This window comes from Engystomops pustulosus, chromosome 7 (assembly GCF_040894005.1).
Source record: "Engystomops pustulosus chromosome 7, aEngPut4.maternal, whole genome shotgun sequence".
In the NCBI taxonomy this organism is placed as follows: Eukaryota; Metazoa; Chordata; class Amphibia; order Anura; family Leptodactylidae; genus Engystomops; species Engystomops pustulosus.
Genome location: NC_092417.1, coordinates 160,077,259 through 160,100,956, shown reverse-complemented (window position 1 = coordinate 160,100,956; position 23,698 = coordinate 160,077,259). Strand labels below are relative to the sequence as shown.

Here is a 23,698-nt window from a genome sequence, read left to right as displayed (position 1 = left end):
AGTTTTTGGTGGTAAAATTAGGGGTCTCGGCTTATACTCGGGTCGGCGTATATTCGGTATATATTATATTATATTATGCATTTATTGTATGTGTAATAATGTCATGTATATGACAATGTGCTGAAAAACCCAAACTCGGCTTATACTCGAGTCAAAAAAATAAATCAAAACTCGCCTTTCTGGCGGCACCCGTAGATCTTCTGTGTGATCCATCCGGTATTGTTGTGCTGCACGACGGGGAGGGGGGGCTATATAAACTGGGGCAGGGGCTGGCAGGTTATATACACTGGGGCAGGGGCTGGCAGGTTATATACACTGGGGCAGGGACTGGCAAGCTATATACACTGGGGCAGGGGCTGGCTGGCTATATACACTGGGGCAGGGGCTGGCAAGCTATATACACTGGGGCAGGGGCTGGCAGGCTATATACACTGGGGCAGGGGCTGGCAAGCTATATACACTGGGGCAGGGGCTGGCTGGCTATATACACTGGGGCAGGGGCTGGCAAGCTATATACACTGGGGCAGGGGCTGGCTATATACACTGGGGCAAGGGCTGGCAGGCTATATACACTGGGGCAGGGGCTGGCAAGCTATATACACTGGGGCAGGGGCTGCCTGGCTATATACACTGGGGCAGGGGCTGGCTGGCTATATACACTGGGGCAGGGGCTGGCTGGCTATATACACTGGGGCAGGGGCTGGCAAGCTATATACACTGGGGCAGGGGCTGGCAAGCTATATACACTGGGGCAGGGGCTGGCAGGCTATATACACTGGGGCAGGGGCTGGCAAGCTATATACACTGGGGCAGGGGCTGGCAAGCTATATACACTGGGGCAGGGGCTGGCAGGCTATATACACTGGAGCAGGGGCTGGCAGGCTATATACACTGGAGCAGGGGCTGGCAGGCTATATACACTGGGGCAGGGGCTGGCAGGCTATATACACTGGGGCAGGGGCTGGCAGGCTATATACACTGGGGCAGGGGCTGGCAGGCTATATACACTGGGGCAGGGGCTGGCAGGCTATATACACTGGGGCAGGGGCTGGCAGGCTATATACACTGGGGCAGGGGCTGGCAGGCTATATACACTGGGGCAGGGGCTGGCAGGCTATATACACTGGGGCAGGGGCTGGCAGGCTATATACACTGGGGCAGGGGCTGGCAGGCTATATACACTGGGGCAGGGGCTGGCAGGCTATATACACTGGGGCAGGGGCTGGCAGGCTATATACACTGGGGCAGGGGCTGGCAGGCTATATACACTGGGGCAGGGGCTGGCAGGCTATATACACTGGGGCAGGGGCTGGCAGGCTATATACACTGGGGCAGGGGCTGGCAGGCTATATACACTGGGGCAGGGGCTGGCAGGCTATATACACTGGGGCAGGGGCTGGCAGGCTATATACACTGGGGCAGGGGCTGGCAGGCTATATACACTGGGGCAGGGGCTGGCAGGCTATATACACTGGGGCAGGGGCTGGCAGGCTATATACACTGGGGCAGGGGCTGGCAGGCTATATACACTGGGGCAGGGGCTGGCAGGCTATATACACTGGGGCAGGGGCTGGCAGGCTATATACACTGGGGCAGGGGCTGGCAGGCTATATACACTGGGGCAGGGGCTGGCAGGCTATATACACTGGGGCAGGGGCTGGCAGGCTATATACACTGGGGCAGGGGCTGGCAGGCTATATACACTGGGGCAGGGGCTGGCAGGCTATATACACTGGGGCAGGGGCTGGCAGGCTATATACACTGGGGCAGGGGCTGGCAGGCTATATACACTGGGGCAGGGGCTGGCAAGCTATATACACTGGGGCAGGGGCTGGCAGGCTATATACACTGGGGCAGGGGCTGGCAGGCTATATACACTGGGGCAGGGGCTGGCAGGCTATATACACTGGGGCAGTGTCTGGCAGGCTATATACACTGGGGCAGTGTCTGGCAGGCTATATACACTGGGGCAGGGGCTGGCAGGCTATATACACTGGGGCAGGGGCTGGCAGGCTATATACACTGGGGCAGGGGCTGGCAGGCTATATACACTGGGGCAGGGGCTGGCAGGCTATATACACTGGGGCAGGGGCTGGCAGGCTCATTGGCATAATAGTAAAAGTTGATCTTAGAAGGAAGGAGACAATGGATAACAAATATAAGGAGATTCCCACTCACAGTCTCCGTCCCAGAGTAAGTGTCCCTGGTTTCTCAGGGTTGATTGTGATATATTTCGACATGTAAAAATATGTGTTTGTATATTTTCTCTGTATGTTCCTCCTCTGTTTCTTTTACTTTTACTGTGAGAAAACTGTCTGGAGCATAAGCTACATACAAACACACATGTTAGCGTGACATGGGCCAAAGTATAAAGAAAAAATTTGGGGCTCATCTTTCGGGCCCTAAGACATCTCTTTTTCTAGCTTTATTTACTACATCACCTGTTATGGCTGCCGCATTGATAACTTTCCCCTCCTCGCTGTCCTAGGTTGCTCAATACTTTCCTTCCCGCTTTCCGGCGGCAGTATGAAATATTACAAGGGGCGGGATTGGCCAACGCCGTAGTAGAGTCGGACTTTGAAGAGCTGAAGCACATGGTCCAGAGGGAGAAGGCGGTGGTGTGGGCGGACCAGACCATCATGGAAGATCCCAACAAAACGGAATTACCGAATTTTACATCGATCCTGTCCTTCCCTCATCTGTCCTACACACAGACCACGCCCTGCCGTAAGTTCTCGTCCTATTTACCGACCGGATTGTTCTCGTCCTTGTGCACAACCGCGACGTAACAATGTATTCTTCTTGTAGGCGGAGAGAAAACGGGTCCTGCAAAACCGGCCGAATGCAGCGTGGGACCACACGAAGGTCCCGTGCCGGCTGTCAAGCCTTGTACCTCCCAAGAAAGTAAGTGTATTATCTCCCTCCCCTCCACTCTCCTTTTCTTTTAGGAGATGTGAATATATGATGAGAACTTGAGAGAATTATTTTTGTTTTAGTTCTTGTGACTACCTGGGAAATGAAACTGAACATCAGCAAGATCAGAAAGTAGAAATGCAAGTAAATTAGTTTTAGAAAACAAAAAAAGTTTCAGAAAGACTGAGATTATTAATAGCAAACTTCTAGTCTCTCTTAGAAATGTTACCTAGATCTAGTTGAAAGAGGACCTGTCAGCCCCAAAAAGGCTCCCATCCAAACATGCCCCCCCCCCCCACCCCCCCATAATCCTCTCCCCAGCCCCTTTCTATCTATCCTGAATGTATTCTAATGTTTTTAGGGAAAGATTAGGTAAATCTTCCCGGGTATATTCATGAGGGGGGTGGCACTCCTCTGTATCCACTGGCGGCCACTGATGGATGATGGCGTCCAGTGCGCAAGCCGTCAGCATGGCAAGCATGACGTGGATCCAACCTCTAATTTGGTAAGAGGTCAGTTCTTCCAGGAAGATTTACCTAAACTTTCCCTAAATACATTAGAATACATTTTGCATAAATAGAAAGGTGCTGGGGAGAGAATTATGGGGGGGGGGGGCATGTCTGGATGGGGGCCTTTTTGTGGCTGACAGGTCCTCCTTAAAGGTGTTTTCTGGGACTTACTATTAGATTGCCTGGGCTGATGCTCTGGAGGAATGAGTCACAGCATCTAGCTCTATACACACTAGCTCATATAGAGGCTGCAGAGGGGAGGAATGAGTCACAGCAGCTAGCTCTATACACACTAGCTCATATAGAGGCTGCAGAGGGGAGGAATGAGTCACAGCAGCTAGCTCTCTACACACTAGCTCATATAGAGACTGCAGAGGGGAGGAATGAGTCACAGCAGCTAGCTCTATACACACTAGCTCATATAGAGGATGCAGAGGGGAGGAATGGGTCACAGCAGCTAGCTCTATACACACAGCTCATATAGAGGATGCAGAGGGGAGGAATGGGTCACAGCAGCTAGCTCTCTACACACTAGCTCATATAGAGGCTGCAGAGGGGAGGAATGAGTCACAGCATCTAGCTCTATACACACTAGCTCATATAGAGGCTGCAGAGGGGAGGAATGAGTCACAGCAGCTAGCTCTATACACACTAGCTCATATAGAGGCTGCAGAGGGGAGGAATGGGTCACAGCAGCTAGCTCTCTACACACTAGCTCATATAGAGGCTGCACAGGGGAGGAATGAGTCACAGCATCTAGCTCTATACACACTAGCTCATATAGAGGATGCAGAGGGGAGGAATGAGTCACAGCAGCTAGCTCTATACACACTAGCTCATATAGAGGCTGCAGAGGTGGGGAATGAGTCACAGCAGCTAGCTCTATACACACTAGCTCATATAGACGCTGCAGAGGGAAGGAATGAGTCACAGCAGCTAGCTCTCTACACACTAGCTCATATAGAGGCTGCAGAGGTGGGGAATGAGTCACAGCAGCTAGCTCTATACACACTAGCTCATATAGAGGATGCAGAGGGGAGGAATGTGTCACAGCAGCTAGCTCTATACACACTAGCTCATATAGAGGATGCAGAGGGGAGGAGTGAGTCACAGCAGCTAGCTCTCTACACACTAGCTCATATAGAGGCTGCAGAGGGAAGGAATGAGTCACAGCAGCTAGCTCTCTACACACTAGCTCATATAGACGCTGCAGAGGGAAGGAATGAGTCACAGCAGCTAGCTCTATACACACTAGCTCATATAGAGGATGCAGAGGGGAGGAATGTGTCACAGCAGCTAGCTCTATACACACTAGCTCATATAGAGGATGCAGAGGGGAGGAGTGAGTCACAGCAGCTAGCTCTCTACACACTAGCTCATATAGAGGCTGCACAGGGGAGGAATGAGTCACAGCAGCTAAATCTCTACACACTAGCTCATATAGAGGCTGCAGAGGTGGATGAATGGGTCACAGCAGCTAGCTCTATACACACTAGCTCTTATAGAGGCTGCAGAGGGGAGGAATGGGTCACAGCAGCTAGCTCTATACACACTAGCTCATGTAGAGGCTGCACAGGGGAGGAATGAGTCACAGCAGCTAGCTCTATACACACTAGCTCATGTAGAGGCTGCACAGGGGAGGAATGAGTCACAGCAGCTAGCTCTATACACACTAGCTCATATAGAGGCTGCAGAGGGGAGGAATGGGTCACAGCAGCTAGCTCTCTACACACTAGCTCATATAGAGGCTGCAGAGGTGGATGAATGGGTCACAGCGGCTAGCTGCCTCACAGCAGCTAGCTCTATACACACTAGCTCATATAGAGGCTGCAGAGGTGGATGAATGGGTCACAGCGGCTAGCTCTATACACACTAGCTCATATAGACACTGCAGAGGGAAGGAATGAGTCACAGCAGCTAGCTCTATACACACTAGCTCATATAGAGGATACAGAGGGGAGGAATGAGTAACAGCAGCTAGCTCTATACACACTAGCTCATATAGAGGCTGCACAGGGGAGGAATGAGTCACAGCAACTAGCTCTATACACACTAGCTCATATAGAGGCTGCAGAGGGGAGGAATGGGTCACAGCAGCTAGCTCTCTACACACTAGCTCATATAGAGGCTGCAGAGGTGGATGAATGGGTCACAGCGGCTAGCTCTCTACACACTAGCTCATATAGAGGCTGCAGAGGTGGATGAATGGGTCACAGCAGCTAGCTCTATACACACTAGCTCATATAGACGCTGCAGAGGGAAGGAATGAGTCACAGCAGCTAGCTCTCTACACACTAGCTCATATAGACGCTGCAGAGGGAAGGAATGAGTCACAGCAGCTAGCTCTCTACACACTAGCTCATATAGAGGATACAGAGGGGAGGAATGAGTAACAGCAGCTAGCTCTATACACACTAGCTCATATAGAGGCTGCAGAGAGAAGGAATGAGTCACAGGAGCTAGCTCTATACACACTAGCTCATATAGAGGCTGCAGAGAGAAGGAATGAGTCACAGGAGCTAGCTCTCTACACACTAGCTCATATAGAGGATACAGAGGGGAGGAATGAGTAACAGCAGCTAGCTCTATACACACTAGCTCATATAGAGGCTGCAGAGAGAAGGAATGAGTCACAGGAGCTAGCTCTCTACACACTAGCTCATATAGAGGCTGCATAGGGGAGAAATGAGTCACAGCAGCTAGCTCTATACACACAGCTCATATAGAGGCTGCAAAGAACCACCATAAAATGTAGTTTACAAATAATAGTTTCCTTAAATTAAATAAAATTACTATTCTTTATCAAACACTTTATGAAAAATTGAGAAATCTGACTGTCCAAGAAAACCCTTTAACTTGAGATATATAGATATATTCTAATTGGTCGGGAGGGGAAGATTCATTGAAAGTATTTATTATGTGCAAGTCTCGATAGATGTACAATGAGTCTGTTAATACGTACAAAGATCTATAGGTTTGTTCTTTAGTCAGATATGTATGCAAGTCAGAACAGGTATATTTTATAATTGTAACTACAAACAAATTATTTTTTGCTCCCTGTGACCAAATTGGATGTTCAGAAATTCGGGACCAAGGGTAAGCAATAAAACTTCATTACAGACACATTACAGCTGATCATTGCAGCCTAAAGTAACGTCCAGGGAGCGCCACCAGGTGTCACAATAGGCAAATGGGTCCGTCTGTAACTAGGGGTCGTCTGTAAGTCTGGTGTCCTTGAGTCAGTGACCTCCTTTATAATTCTAGTTTTTCACAAAGGTGTCAATTTTGTTTCAGGACAGTAATACCAGGATTGTGTCATTTTTTAATACTAGTAAAGTCATTTTTCTCTCTTATTATGAAACCCATGATCGTCTATGAGTGACATATTTCCGGTGTCTATACAGTGACCTACAATGAAACCCTTTCTAGTGGTATACAACTGGAACATAGCCCAAAACAAAACCTTAAAGGAAACCTACCATTTGATTCCATGCATTATGAACCAAACATACCTTGAGAATGCTGTAGCTACACTGATGCAGAAACATATCTTGTTTAATCTCTGAACCAAGTGGTTTTGCTGAATAAACAATTATAAAGTTGTGATAATGTGGCTTGGTCGCTGCGGTGGCTGGCCCGGCGCTTCTCCTCTTACCCTAGTTATGTGCTGCTCCAGAGAACACTGTATTCACTGCGTTGACTCTGACAGGCAGAAGTAATCAATCGCTGGACCATCCCCCAGCTGCTGTGTATGAGTCATCCAGCTCAGGTTGATTAATCCTGTCTGGACAGTTCTGGAAGATCCGTGATCAGTATGCACCTAGCTTTCCCAAGGTCCTGAATTTTTATAATTTGTTTTTTGAGCAAAACCACTCAGTTCAGGAATTAAGCAAGATATGTTTCTGCATCAGTGTTGCTACAGCATTCTCAAGGTATGTTTGCTTCACAAAGCATAAAAACCAATTTTCTTTAAAAGGGGTATCAGCATCTTAATATTTCAGTGGAGCTCTTTTGCTTATCTTTCAGTGTTACTTTTCCCAAAGGTGGAAATCTACCAGTGCCATGTACCATAGTTGTGTCTGGTTACACAGCAGCCGTTCTGGATGCACAGTCAGCAAGGGAAGAGAAACCCTGCACTGTGCACGGCCAAATAACCTAATTATATCTTTGTATATACAAAAGTTACCTTTAAGAACGATAAAAACATGCAAAAATCTGTGGGACTATTAAATTCATATATTGTCTAGAACTCATTCATAAGGAGGAGACTCGTTTCTGCCAGTGATTGGTCAAGCAGCCACTTCCTGTGTGCCGGGAGACTACAGGACGTGTAGCATTGCAGGGAGGCTTGGAAAGTATCCCTTTAATACATTATCTTCCCACTGCTCTACCACCATCTTTAAAAGGTGTTCTGAGGCTTGTGGGCTGGAAATTTCTAACATCAAAATCCATCATGTTAAACCAGGGACACTTACTCATAGATCCAGGCACCACAACTGTAGGAATCACCTTATATTTGTTATACATGGCCTCCTTCCTTCTAATATAAACTTTTAAAATTATGCTAATTAGACTGAAAGGCTCCTGAGGGTGTAACCAGAAGCTTCTCAGGCTATTACACTGTGCAAGAGCACTTCCCTTCACACTGTGTGAGATTACAGCAGGCAGAGAGAGGAGAAAGTGCTGATAGTGGATGGTGAGACCTGCTCCTAGACAGTGTAACAGCCTTCAAAGCTGCATCCCAGAAGGGTCTATGGTAGCCCTTATGGGTCATTAGCATAATTTGAAAAGTTGAAGATTACCATCGTTTTCGCAAACTTGGTTGTTTACTTATGACCAATATCTAGTACTCTGTCACATCTTGGGTAACATCCTCTCTATCTATGGCACGTCCCCTCTTTAAACTATTTCCGAATTCTCGTAGACGCAAAAATAAGGTTTCTACAATCTCCAAGCGCCTTTTTTGGCTCAAATTCAACCAACGTCCCTTAACATTTACGACACATGGATTTTATTTTAACTGAGACTATAAGCCGTGCAACCCGAAAACTCCCAAGGTTTTAATCCTAACCTAAATCCATCCTGGAAGAGATGAGAACGTGATGACAAGGAGCCTCGTAACAAGACTGGACGCGGTCGTGTAGACCAAATGACAAACCGTACAGTTTTCTTATTAGGCACAACCTTCCCCCCTCCATCCCGTCCCCTCCGACGTAAATGAAGATTTATACGGATCTAGTTGCGCCTTCTGGGGATCTGGATCTTAGTCCTAATCTGTTCAAGATGTGGGAACGGAAGGCGGACTTTGCACGGAAATTGCAAGCCCCATGGCCACCTGTTACACCGCGGTCATTAGTCCATATTTAAGGAGCCATATTTAATATCCAGTCTAATGGCCTGGATTTCACATGTCAACAGCGTCACGACAATATTTTATACTTGGCCATTTCCCCCCCGTCCTATTACAGTTCCTTAGATATTTGCACCATATTTTACAGCTTCCTATTGAATTGTATTTTAAAAAATTTGAGAATTCTTCCAGACTTCTCCGTTTGCCATGGTAGGTGTTACATACAAGTTTCTCTAGGCCTTGTTTTGCTATGCCCACCTTTACTCATAGTTTATATCAGCTTTATATATATATCTATATATGTTATTTTATGCAGAATTCCCAGCTGCTTTGGCTTGGTATCTCATCCGAGAAAACCCGTCAGCGATGTTGGCTTCCGATGACGTCATTGGGTTTGCTCTCCCAGCAGCTAGGCCTCAGGGCTTCAGATGGTTGAACGAGCCAGATGGACCTGATGCCGGCCAATAGAGTCTCGCCCCTAATACGCGTGCCAAATGGACAGAGGGGGGAATCCCAATGCCAGGCACGTCTGACGACGGCTAATCTTCTCTGAGGAGAAGGTGACCAGACATGGTCGTCGTCTTCATGAACGTCTGTCATAATCTAACGTGTTTTCTAGGAATCTTGGGGAGGGGGAAGAAGAACGTACTTACCTAGCACCGGTTCCAGCATTGCAGTGCTGCTTCAATCTTTGCTACTGACTGGAGGTCCATTGGTCAATTAGTGGCCTTCTTAGACCATGTGGCATCACTTCCTTTGATGCGGCACTTGTGTGTTCCTGCAGCCTAAAGAGGCCGAACTCTAACCAAGAACCACAGGACTTTTAGCCAAGCTGTCAGTGTCAGGAGGCCCAAACTCCACTGCAATGCTAGAACCTGAACAAGGTAAGTACAGTCTACCCTCCCAAGAGTCTGTCAGCTGGGACAAAAGTTCTGTGGTTGTCGGGACGTGTTTGGCCTCCTTTGACCACAGGGCATCACTTTCTTTTACGCTGCATGTGTGTGTTCTTGTGGACTAAGGAGGCCAAACAGGTCCCAAGAACCACAACCACAGGGACTTTTAGTCAAGTTGTCAGGATCTTGAGGGGCAGTGTACTTACCATGTTCCGATTCTACCATTGCAGTGGTATTTGGGCCTTCTACACCGACACTGATGGCTTGGCCAAGAGTCTGGTGGTTCTTGGGACCTGTTCGGCCTCCTTTGACTGCGTGGCATCACTTTCTTTTATACAGGAACACACATTTTATAAGTTTCTGTGTCCTAATTAGGCCCAAATTGACCGAATGCAGTTCCGTGACCTCTGGACGAGCTTTGAGTAGTGATGATATGAGCACCACGGCAATGCTGGAACCAAAGCAGGCTTAGTATACTTGGCTTTTAATTCTTCCCTGCCCCCAGATTTCCTGGAAAACCCCTTTAAGTTAAACACATTAGATTATGATTTTGACCAGAACTCTGGCTCAACGCCGTAGAAAGGTAGTTGTTTTTTTTAAATTTTTGTCTCCCCTTCCCTTGGCTTCCCAGGCAGTTTTTCCAGGATTCCTGGATAACCCCTTTTAAAGGGTCTTCTCATTCATATCATATTTGCTTTTGAGGTCCGACACTTATAACCTCCACTATTCACAGAGAATGGAACGGGAAGCAGACATTCATATGAATGTGGGCTGATCTGTAGTAACCTGGTCTGGCCACTACTCCGAGATCAGCACTGTGCTGAAAACGCCTGATAGGCGGGGGATCCAGGTGTCCAAGCCCCATCTCTTTGATATCGATGACCGATTGTAATGATTGTTCATCCCCCATTTCATAAAAACATTATTATCTGAAGGTTTGCTTCCTCTACTCATACACAGCCCGCATGGGTAACAGAACTACTGACCCCCCATGAGGGCCACAGAGCGAAAACTCATGGTCTGCTGGACCCCACATTCCAGATAATTGCATCTGCTCTATGCGGTTCCTCCAGATCCCAGCTGTGAGGCCTGGAATATACAAGAAAGAATAAATGAAACTAAGAAATTGTATTTAAATCACAAGGCATTAAAAAAAGCCATCTGTATTAGACTGTACAGGAGGCGGAGGGGTGTATAAAAAACTTAAAGGAAATCTACCACTCAAAATCAAGCTTGATAAACCTGGGACGCTTAGTCCTCCTTCTTTCTAAAATCAACTTTTGTGATTCTGAAGGGCTCCTAGGGGTGTTACCAAAGCCCCCTCTGTGCTGCAGATTCACAGGCTTTCACACTTTGCAAGGAGCACTTTTCCCCTCCAACTGTATACTTCAGGCAGAGAGCAGTGTAACAGCCTGTAAAGCTACAGCATGGGAGGGCTCTAATAATACGTAGTAAGTGTCCCTGGTGTATCATGATGTTGTTTGATGGTAGATTTCCTTTAAAGGACATTTACCATCAGGATGAAAGACTATATGCAAATGAGACGGAGGGGCTCATTTGCATGCAGTCTTTTATCCTGGTGGTAGATGCCCTTTAAGTAAAGTTTTTTTTAATACACTTTTTTTTTCCCACAGAACTAATTATTTTTAATGTAGGTGTCTAGTTTCTATGCAAAATGGTAATTGTTTGTTGTTTTTTTTTTTTTTTTATTATTATTCATCAAACACCGCCACGAGGGAATTCGCTAACTTGCATATCACAAAGCTAATCACTAGCGAGCGCGTTTTGTTTACTTCTTTCCGGATTTTACGTAAGTTTTGGTTACAGCGTGGGCTGTCGTCTCCTGGCAGAGAATTTTCTCATCTCAGTACGGTGTTCTCTTAAAGGGGAACCTGTCAGAGAGGGGGGGGGGGGGGGGGGGGGGGGGTTTGAATGACGGTAGCCGAACCGCATCACAATGCTGCCTGGTTACTGGCGGTTATGAGTGTACTCAGAATGGGGGAGAGGAGATGACGAGCCAGAAACGGTGCAGATGTCCTCTGACTTCTCCCCTCTAGGCAGAATTGACAGGTCCTTCCCTATAGCACACAGATGGAGGGAGTTCTGACAATCTGGCGTGGAGACGTCAGAAGAGATTGGCCTTCGTGACTCCGCTTCCCGATCCTGCCTTAATTTTGGACTCTATAGAACCAAACTACTGCTATCGGGTTTTCCTTTTTAATTGAATTGCGACCAACATTTTTGAGAAAGCTTCAGGCTATTATGTAGATTTTTTTTTTTTTTTCACTTCTTTTAAAAATTAAAATTAAAATCTCGTTAGCCGCCCTGATAGATATTTTGACAATTTATTAATACGGATTTTTTTTTTTAATATAAATTTTTATTCAAATTCAACAATACAAAGAATAAAAAATGTACCATTTTCTCATACAAAACCGTAATAGAAAATACAATATCCATAAGGTCCCACTAGACCAATCCAACCTCCCCCCCTCCCCCCCCTCCACTAAACCCATCCTAGACCCTTCGCACGTTTTAACAGCAAGACACTTCTAAAGGTCAACATTCCGTGCTCAGTAAGTTCTTTATAAGTATAATTAAAATATAACAGGAAATTAAAAAAAAAAATTTTGCTATAAAGATATTTTTACAGTAACCAGACAGAGAGAACAAGTAAGAACTCTGAATGGAGAATCTGACTACATGGAGAACTGTAGTCTGTTGCCATGGAGATTCCTAGGTGCACAATGCTATATTTTTGTTTATGAAGTTATTTATAAACATTTTTGGGGTGCGTGTAAAGTAAAGGGTTATAAAAGTGGATTTTACGGCTAACAAAACCCAAATCTTCCTCGGATCAGCTGTTCTCCACACAGAGCTTGTTTGTTTGTTGGTTGAACCAAGTGACCGCAGCTTAAAGGAAATGAAGCAGAGGGATTCAGTTGTTTCAACCCACTAACGTAATCCTTTGATCGTCGGCAGCCAAAAGCCGACTGCACCTGGGCGCCGCCATCATTACTCCCTGTGATGCCATCGGGGAGCGAGAATCTGCCTTGGGACAGCCAATGTGCCAGTGCGCAATAACAGATGACCTTTAACCCCTATCCAACGTGCGCCGTAATAGTACGGCGGTGCCAGTGCATGGAGAGGGCTCACAGGCTGTTACCCCGCCAATCGCGGGTGGTTTCAAAAAGATTGTCGCTCCCCGTGATGTCATCAGGGAGCAGCGATCCGTTGCTACGACGGCCTCGGGTCTTCCTCGAGCCTCGTTTTCCGCACAAAGCATAGGCCGTTACATAGGACGTCATATGTCACTGTATGGGATCCATCCCCGGCCTCCGCTGAGCGTACACTGTGGTTGTTACCCCATTCATATGGGATGTTTGTTGTGATGTTCACGGAGAACCATTAACCCACTAAACAAAGCCGAGCGCAGATTGTAGCTGCTGCTATAACTCTTTCATGAAACTTTTTTTTTTTCTTCTTCTTCAGTTTTAACCGTTTCCCGCCCGCATCATTTGTGCGGATACGTTAACGCTGCTAATATTTATTTAGTCGCACAAATGTAGGTTACCACAGAGACCGGGAGTCTGCAACTCACCCACACTGCTCCTTTTGACACTACGGATGGGTAGCCATAGTTACTCCAGGCAGTCCTGCCTCTGTGTGGTAAAGATGTGCTGCATGTATGAGTAATACTCGGCTCGCCGCTGATTAATGGGCTTTGTTATCAAATTAGTGTTTTGCTTTTTATTATTATTACTTCTCTTTTTTTTTTTTTTTTTTTTTTTTTAAATTTAATTTTAGTTTCGAAGCCGAATTCAAGTCATAAGTTTCATAAGAAGAAATGATCTGGCGTATTGTTGCCTGAAACGCAGCGATTTTTTTTTTTTTTTTTTTTTAAATTATCGTTTCATTTATTTTATTATAATTATTATAATTTTATGATTTTTTTTTTTTCATTCATTTTTAAAAAATTATTTTTTATAATTTTCACTGGAATTAAAGGCTGGTGCTAATTTTATGTAATTGCAAATGTAGATTTTTATGTCTCGGTTTATGTAATTTGTGCTTCTGTCACAAGTGTTTTTGGGGTTGTTGTTTTTGTCTTTCAAATCATGCGGGGGGGGGGGGGGGGTTGTAATTTATTTTTGGTTATTTTTTAATTGCAAATTTCGAAGACTGTTAGAATTGGATTGGCCCTGAAATGTAAAGTGTGTATAAATTTTATTTTGGTGTGAAAGTGGTGGGGGAGGCTATGTAAACAAAAAAAAAAACAGGAAGCACTTCTCCTTCGCTCCTCTGTCGCTCCCATTGTCCTGTTCCCGTCGTCCTGCTCCTGTCTGACTACTTCCACTTGCCACACAACATTGTGTTTGGCTGCCTGTAACAGTTGCAGCTTCTTCACTGTTTATCAAGCACAGCGCCGCACGTTTTACAGAGGCCACACTTGGTATTGCAGCTCAGCTCCATACACTTTGAATGGCAATGAGTTGCAAATGGCTCCCGATACTACTGGTCGGGAATCGGAAGCGACACCCCTGCCACTTTAAGTAGCCAATCGGGGGAAGGGGGGCACTAAAGATCTAACGGCTGTGTGTACTCTAAAGGGGTTTTACTAGGTTTCATTCTTGGATAAGAATCTGATTTGTAAAGGGTTTGACTGCTGGGATCCGACTCATCATGAGAACTGGAGTCTGTCTCGCTATTTGATGCATGCTTGACATGCTGCTCCTTTCATTTCTATGGGTGGGTCAGATATTGCTGAGCACAGTGCTCGGCTATCACCAGGACTCTCTTGGACCCCTTGCACACGAGCGGGTGTGATTCTGCCAACTTGCATCATTCACCCATTCGACATGAACGCTGAGCAATACAAACTGTAATCAGCATTTCAGTTCGGGACGGACGTTCCAGCCAGTAGAGATGCCTGCATCACACTCGCTCTTGTGTAAGAGACCTTGTACAGTAAATGAGAATTCTGGAGATATCCAAGCGCTGTGCTTGGCAATTTCCAACAAATCCATAGTATTGAATGGAGCGACAGGCCACTTGCTCTACCATTCATGTGAGTGGTGAGTTTCTGTGCAATCCTGGAAAACCCCTTTAAGAAGAGAAGTTTCATCCAAGCTTCAGACTGAAATGTTCTCTTACTTCCATGTACAAGGGCCTGAAATCTGTTTCTGATTTTTTTTTTTTTTTTTTATTATTCGGGATGTGGCGTTTTAGACAAGTCTTCTTAGTGTTCATACAACCCAGGCATCCAGGAGGCTTCCATCGCCTCTAATTTAACTTTTTTGTTCCTGCTGGTTATGAAGCACAAATCCCTTGTCAATGGGTTCATACCATCAAACTCGGGCATGATAAACCTACACCAAAAACACTATCAGGTTCCGGCACCGTGACTGTGCTAATCTTCTCATATTCGTTTTTATGGTAATCCTTCCTACTGACATCAACTTTTACAATGAAACTAATGAGCCAGAAGGGTTCTGGGAGGGTTGCCAGAGCCCCTCCGTGCTGCAGATTCGCAGGCCGTTACACTGTACAGGCGCAATTCCCCCTCCCACAGTGTGAAATTACAGCAGACGGAGGGATAAACTCAGGGGTGGGACAGTGTAACAGCTTGTGAAGCTATAACACAGATGGGCCTTTACGCTCATTCGCATAATATCAAAGGTTGATTTTAGAAGGAAGGAGGCCGTGGATAAGAAATATAAGGAGATCACCACAGTCACGGTGCCTGAATCTACCGGTATGAGTAAGTGCCCCTGGTATTTTACCTCTTCTATGGAGCATTAGTAATGTTTTCCCAGGAAACTGAACCTGTCGCCTGTTTCTAATACCAGAACCATGGTTCTAAGTACTATAAAGCTTATAGATGGGCATCTGAAATATCACTACCCTTCCAGCTTCAGTCAGGGGGGAGCATCACTTTAGATCCCTATTTTGTGGTTCCATAATACTTAGAACCACAGTCCTGGTATCAGATTAAATGTGAATATCTTAACTTTCAAATCACATCAGGCCTGTTGTTCTGTGATCTGCAGAACCGGAGATAAGGGCCGTTTAGCAAAAAGGGCACAAACTGGATCTTGATCTGCAACGTGCATTCCCAACTATGATTTTACCTGCCCATATCTCTGGTTCTGTAGCTCACAGAAGCATAATCCTGATGGGGTTTAAAAGTTCTACTCTTTAATCTGATACCAGAACCATGGTTCTAACTGATATAGAACCCAAGATGTAGAAGTGACGTTGCCCCGTTCCAGCCTCTGAGAATGACTCCTATCTGGCAAAATAATACTCTTCTCATTGTCGCGTGACTTTTTGAGGCAACTTTTTTGTTATTCTTAAACGAGATTTCGCGTAAAAGAGATGATTCTAGGAAGGACATTTCATGCCCGACCTGAGGGGGGGGGGGTGTTCTAGTTTAGTGGGGGTACAATTGAGGGGTCACGATGATAGCGTCTATTTGGAATTTCTCCCTTTAAGGTCGCGATAAGAAGATCAGAAATTTTGCCATAACAAATTTTCCTTCCCTTTTTACAGACGCACCTCTAATACCCGCAAAGGAAAATCTCCCCCCAAAGCCGGTAGAAATTGTTCACCCCCTTAAGAGGACCAGAAGAAAACTCATGGCTTCTCCACAAGCTTCTCAGAACGTCGGAGCACCTAAACTTGCCCAAAGCCACAACCCGGAAGACTCCATCAGCGAGGAGCTGACCCCCATCGTTTACACCCCCGAGGGCTTGAACAGGACCATCACCATTTCTAAGGAGGCCACAAACCTTGGACAGAATTTAGGAAGTACCAGTAGCTTCATGGCTCATGACAAGGACGTCCAGAAACTGGGCTTCACGTTTAGATTAAAGCCTGGGCCCGAGCCGGCTGATATGAACGCTACTGTTATCCTCTCCGAGGGCAGCAGTGACCTGATCCCCGAAATACATGGCACCGAGACCCAGCCACCTACCAGCATGCTGCAAAGGTAATCCTCTCCGGACTCTCTGTTTAGCTCTTTCCTAATTACTGCTGCCATCTTGACTCTATATTGGCATAGCTGCGATATTAAATTGCAAAAAGTTGGATTAGATTGGATACTGTGTACATTATTGTCAACCCCTCCTGCTCTATAACATGCTGCCTGAGGATAGCACACAATGGACAGCCTGCTCAGCTCCTCCTGCTCTATAACATGCTGCCCTCAGATAGGACACTATGTACAATCTACTCTGCTCCTCCTGCTCTATAACATGCTGCCTGCAGATAGGACACTATGTACAATCTGCTCAGCTCCTCCTGCTCCATAACATGCTGCCTGCAGATAGGACACAGGCCACCTATACTGACAACTGGTGATAGGAGGAGCTGTCCCGGACCGGAAGCTTTATTTTTACTCTGTTTTGGACCAATTAAGAGAGTACATTTCTGATTCCAAACCTCCCCTTTAAGATGTTTTCACACTGACATTTAAATAATAGTGTTGATATCATACACAAGAAGCTGTTATTATAGCGACCACTCCTGTTCTTTCAGGCTGGGACTTCCAAATTTATTGGGCAAGAATCTTGGAAAATTGGGAGATAAGCCGTCCTACATGGCGATGACTTCAGCGGCAGAAAGAAAGAGAAAGTTATTAAGGTAAGTAAGATCCTAGTTCTTGTCTCATTTGTTCATGTGTCACATGTCTGATAACCGAAAAAAAACACTCTGTCGTGGTCTCGTTTTTTGTGCACTTCCAGTGGATACACTTGGAAAGCTCCCAACTTCAGCGCTGAACATGTCCATAGACATACGCTGGCATATTGGCCCCATTAGAGCCGATGGGGGACGGATGCCACTGTATGGCATCCATCCCTGACCTCCGCTGAGCGTATGCTGGCAATCTAATTTCCATATTAGTGCAGTTATGTCACTCTAGTGACGCCAAGAACATCGACAGCAGCCAAACGCTTTAAGGGGTAGCGGCTGTTTCAGTCCTGCAAGATACAGAGCTGGAAGTTGGAAGCATCTGCCTCCATGCTCCGTTTAGTGGTGAGAGGCTGCCATTCTCTTTATTTAGGCCTTAGCATCAATTATGACTCCCCTGTACTGGGAACCTGTCACCAGGTTTTACTACAAAATCCTCTCAGGTAGGTGATAAATCTCCTGTTTTATGTAAAATTTTACCTGTTTGCCTACTATAAAATCTCCTCCAATGTCATACAAATATGACTGTTCTCACTTCATTTTCACATGAAATGAGTCATGTTTAGTTTTTGCAAGGGATAGTGTCACTTAAAAAGCCCCTATCTTTGGTTCTGTAACATGTTACAGGTGTCATATTAAAGGTACAATCTCATTTTTCAGTCCTATTTATGGTCCGGAGCTACAGAACCACCAAATGTGATCCTAGAGATGACATTCATGTCTTTAATAATATCAGCAGAATGGTCCTCGGTGCTATAGACCCAAATATACCCCTGCGGCCTCTAAACTTGACTCATCACATGTGAAAACGAGGTGAAAAGAGTCAAATTTGCCTGAATTTGTAGAGATTTTTCTTTTATAGACAAACAAGTAATATTTCCCATGAGAAAAGGAATTCAGGATAGGACATTTCTTACCATTACTGATGGAGGCTGCTAGATTTGTGGGGTAAAACCTGCTGACAGGTTCCCTTTAAGTCCTGCCCCTAGTTAATCCTTTAAAGCCTTCATCACTTCTGAAGCCTTCTGGTAAGTATATGCTCTTTAAAGGATATCTACCATTTGATTTCATGTATTATGAAGCAAACATACATTGAGACTGCTGTAGCTACACTGATGCAGAAACATATCTTGTTTATGCTCTGAGCTGGATGATTTTGCATAAAAAACAATTACAGGCAGTCCCCGGGTTACGTACAAGATAGGGTCCGGAGGTTTGTTCTTAAGTTGAATTTGTATGTAAGTCGAAACTGTATATTTTATTATTGTAGATCCAGACAAAAAATTTTTTTACCCCAGTGACAATTGGAGTTTAAACATTTTTTGCTGTAATGGGACCAAGGATTATCAATAAAGCTTCATTACAGACACCTTACAGCTGATTATTGCATTCTGGGACTATAGTAAAGCATAGTAAAGCATTCACCAGAGGTCAGAGGGGTCTGTCTGTAACTATGGGTTGTCTGTAAGTCGGGTGTCCTTAAGTAGGGGACCTCCTGTATAGAATTATGATAACAAGGCTCTATTGCTTCTGTGCCAGGCTCCAGCGCTTCTCCTCTTACATTAAGTATGCACTGCTCCTGAGAATGATGTCATCACTGTGTTGTCCCTGACAGGCAGAAGTAATCAATCGCTGCACCATCCCCCAGCTACTGTGTATGAGTCGTCCAGCCTAGGTTGATTAGTCCTGTCTGGACAGTTCAGGAGGCTCCACGTGTAATGTGTTTATGAACAGAAGGCTGAATGCAACCTAGCTTTCCCAGGGTCCTGAATGTTACAATTGTTTTTACAGCAAAACCACTCAACTTAGGGATAAATCAAGATATGTTTCTGCATCAGTGTAGCTACAGTATTCTCAAGGTATGTTCATAATGCATGAAATCAAATTGGAATTGGAGCTAAACTTTTAGATGATGCGGTTTACTAGAGTGTTCTAGGTCCTGACAATTATTCTCTGCCATTCCTACTAAGTTATTTTTATTGTCTAATATTCCTACACTATAGTAACCTCTCTACCTGTGTGTTCCCAGTCTTGCTGCCGGCAGCGCCGTAAAAGAGGAGAGTGCACAGCTCCCTGTACCGAAACGCGTCAGACAGGACATCCCTATCGACTGCAAAGCGCTGAGAGTGAAAAGGCCAGCGGGTGAGCCTGACATGATAAACTATGGCATTAATCTCTCACTCCTGACTGTCCGATGAGAGCCTGACATTTCCCTGCTCTCATCGCAACGGTTTGCCGCCGCAATCCGTCATCTGAAATATTTTCTTACTGTGATTTGTCCTTTATGTTTCCCGCTTTCTCAGGATCGAAGTTCTCTCTTCCAGAAGATGGCTTGTGTTCTCTCACATTCTATGGTGTAGGCGAAGGAAGTTTATGTAGATACATATATATAGAGAGAGAGTTAGGGAGGGGGAGGAGATAAGCTGTGACATCATCTATTGTCAGTAGTGATGTAATGATGGGTCAGTGTTATCTATATAGAGGTCATTGTACAGGGAGGAGGAGGAGATAAGCTGTGACATCATCTATTGTCAGTAGTGATGTAATGATGGGTCAGTGTTATCTATATAGAGGTCATTGTACAGGGAGGGGGAGGAGATAAGCTGTGACATCATCTATTGTCAGTAGTGATGTAATGATGGGTCAGTGTTATCTATATAGAGGTCATTATACAGGGAGGGGGAGGAGATGAGCTGTGACATCATCTATTGTCAGTAGTGATGTAATGATGGGTCAGTGTTATCTATATAGAGGTCATTGTACAGGGGGGAGGAGATAAGCTGTGACATCATCTATTGTCAGTAGTGATGTAATGATGGGTCAGTGTTATCTATATAGAGGTCATTGTACAGAGAGGGGGAGGAGATAAGCTGTGACATCATCTATTGTCAGTAGTGATGTAATGATGGGTCAGTGTTATCTATATAGAGGTCATTGTACAGGGAGGGGGAGGAGATAAGCTGTGACATCATCTATTGTCAGTAGTGATGTAATGATGGGTCAGTGTTATCTATATAGAAGACATTGTACAGGGAGGGGGAGGAGATAAGCTGTGTCATCATCTATTGTCAGTAGTGATGTAATGATGGGTCAGTGTTATCTATATAGAGGTCATTGTACAGGGAGGAGGAGGAGATAAGCTGTGACATCATCTATTGTCAGTAGTGATGTAATGATGGGTCAGTGTTATCTATATAGAGGTCATTGTACAGGGAGGGGGAGGAGATAAGCTGTGACATCATCTATTGTCAGTAGTGATGTAATGATGGGTCAGTGTTATCTATATAGAGGTCATTGTACAGGGAGGCGGAGGAGATAAGCTGTGACATCATCTATTGTCAGTAGTGATGTAATGATGGGTCAGTGTTATCTATATAGAGGTCATTGTACAGGGAGGAGGAGGAGATAAGCTGTGACATCATCTATTGTCAGTAGTGATGTAATGATGGGTCAGTGGTATCTATATTGAGGTCATTGCACAGGGAGGGGGAGGAGATAAGCTGTGACATCATCTATTGTCAGTAGTGATGTAATGATGGGTCAGTGTTATCTATATAGAGGTCATTGTACAGGGAGGGGGAGGAGATAAGCTGTGACATCATCTATTGTCAGTAGTGATGTAATGATGGGTCAGTGTTATCTATATAGAGGTCATTGTACAGGAAGGAGGAGGAGATAAGCTGTGACATCATCTATTGTCAGGAGTGATGTAATGATGGGTCGGTGTTATCTATATAGAGGTCATTGTACAGGGAGGGGGAGGAGATAAGCTGTGACATCATCTATTGTCAGGAGTGATGTAATGATGGGTCAGTGTTATCTATATAGAGGATGTTGTATGTGGGGGGGATATTATACAGGATACAGATAAATAACAATGTTCCGTGTCTCGCTTATAAATGTGGTATATTTATTCTCATTATAGGGTTGGTGAAGAACAAGGATAGCATCGCACAAAGGCGTCTGCCCAGGAGTATTTCAGACGGAAACTTACCTGGCGCTAGAAGGAAACCCTTCTCATTCCTCGGATCGTCTCAGCAGCTCTTACAAGCGGCAAAGAAAAAATAGCTCGTCACATCTGGAACGTGTTCTCCCGCTCACCGACCAGGGAGCCTCGTCCTGCCTTCGAGAAAATACATTTCATATGGTAGAGAAACACAGAGTAACTTGTACAGAACAAAACCTGATTCGTGTCCTGATGATTGTGTTGCTTTTATTTATTATTTAATTTTAACATAATCCGTCCTTACGACACGCCCAGCATGTGCCAGGGAGAAAATGCCATGAGAGTCTGGCGGTGAGATGTCGGTGCGGCCTAGGATCACGTGTCGTCTCCTTCGTGTCCATCTGTTTCCAATACATGGAATTAAAAGGAAGAAGGAACCATAAAGGCAGGATGTAAGCTGTGTTATGTCTAGTGCAAAGGAGGCGGAGCATGACACAAGGAATTATTTTTTTCAGTATTGCTTGAATTTTTCTGCCATTTTCCACCCCTTTTAATGAGGACCTGTCACCTATAAAAAGGGCACTAGGAGCTGCTTACTAAAGTAAGCCGCTCCCAATGCTAAAACAGACACACCTCCGATAACGCTAACAAACACTGCCGCGCTGGAAGAGGTCCGGCGTATTCATGACGCCAGCGGTGACTGTCATGCGGTCTCCGCCTCTAAACCCGCCCCCTCATGAATACGCCGGACCACTTCCAGGGCGGCAGTGCCTGCTAGCGCTATTGTGACAGTGTGACACTGCTGTGTCTGTTTTTAGCATTAGGAGCTACTTACTTTATTAAGCAGCTCCTAGTGCCCTTTTTATAGATGACAGGTCCTCTTTAAGCCCTAAACCTTACCAAAAATCGGTAGATAGGTGTTAGAGAGCGAGATTAAATTGTTTGCCGTTGGGGTCTTCCATTGGCCGGACAAAACTATTAGCTAGATTTGACGTGTCTCTTTGCTCAGTTTAAAGGGATATTCCTGCTAAATATTGAATATATAATAACAACAACAACATCTCTTATCAGCCAATGCAAATCAACTGTAGTTTAAGGAAATCTACTCTAAAAATCCATCATGATAAACCAGGGACATTACTCATAGATCCGGGCACCGTGACCGTGGTCATCTTATATTTCTTATCAATAGTCTCTTTTCCTCTGAAATCAACTTTTATAATTATGCTAATGAGAAAGGCCCTGGGGGGCGTTACCGTAGCCCGTCTGTGCTGCAGCTTCACAGGCTGTGCAGTAACACGTGTTAGACTGTGAAGCCGCAGCTTGCGGGAGGCCTTCTGACTCATTTGCATAATTTTAAAAGTTGGTTTTAGAAGGAAGGAGGTCAAGGATAACAATTATAAGAAGATTACCACAGTCACGGTGCCTGGATCTACGAGTAAGTGTCCATGCATGATGGTAGATTTCCTTTTAAAGGGGTCTTCCCATTGCAGGGATGAATGGCCTAATTACAGGTTGGATGCATGGTCGCATCTTACTTTTAAATTGATCCCCAAGACCATGTCCCCTGTCAGTGGTCAGGGTTTCCTGAAACAACATAGAACTGAGCTGTGCTGTTTCCTTAGCAGGTGACAGTTGAGGAGACTGTTATTCACAGGCCTCATCATTGACATTGAGGCCATTGATTCTCCCATTGTGTCATCACTGCTGTCTACTCTATCTTAATGGACTCTCAGTTCAATATCCAGGGGCTGCTTCTGGTGCTGTGTATCAAGGGGAAGGAGCAGAAATAAATAACACTTTCTTACCCCGTTGTGGTTACTTCAGGTTTTGTGCCTGTACCCTACTGGAAGTTTCAGTTAGTCGTGGGACCCGTTTCATCCAATGAGTGTCATCCTGGAGACAGGAAGTGAAGTCACTCGAGGAGACAACTAATTGGATGGAATCACATGACCAAAATCGGAATAAATGAGCATATTGTTCCTCACCCAGGCACCCTCTTCATGGAAAGGACTGACCTGCAATACCACATACAACCTTTTGGATAAGAGTGGCGCTGCTTACCCACAGATTCCTTTAAGTTCTACCTCCTCTCACATGTAGCAAACTACTCATCACTGCCATCTACCGCCCCGGTATTATATCTCCTTCCACCAGCCCAACCCTTCCGATAAGGTGCGCCCGCCGTGTACACGGAGCCCATTTTTCCATGACGTTTCCTTTTTTCGCTCCGGCAAAGTGCATTTTGTTTCCCTTTTTGACTGAAAAAGGCCTCGTTAGACACAGACGACTCATGCAAAGGCTTTTATTGGCAGGCAGGATTTCCCCACACATTGTGGTAATGTAAAAAGCATTAGCGTTCTAGCTGGAGATCCCAGCACCAATTTAGAAAAAA

General features: G+C 45.3%; 1 protein-coding gene across 2 annotated transcripts in view; it reads left to right on the top strand.

Moving 5' to 3' along the window:
- Positions 1–21,556, top strand: part of KIF18A (kinesin family member 18A) — a 56,772-nt gene extending 35,216 nt beyond the window's left edge. The window contains exons 12-17 of one of the 2 annotated variants that reach the window (XM_072118563.1): positions 2,489–2,727; positions 2,809–2,904; positions 16,218–16,656; positions 17,205–17,309; positions 19,387–19,499; positions 21,283–21,556. In XM_072118563.1, the coding sequence (XP_071974664.1) occupies positions 2,489–2,727; positions 2,809–2,904; positions 16,218–16,656; positions 17,205–17,309; positions 19,387–19,499; positions 21,283–21,425 (1,135 nt within the window). In that variant the 3' untranslated portion in view covers positions 21,426–21,556. Of the gene's footprint in view, positions 1–2,488; positions 2,728–2,808; positions 2,905–2,996; positions 3,054–16,217; positions 16,657–17,204; positions 17,310–19,386; positions 19,500–21,282 lie in introns of those variants that run through there. The other variant, XM_072118564.1, reaches the window with a different exon arrangement.
- The last annotated feature ends 2,142 nt before the right edge of the window (positions 21,557–23,698 follow it).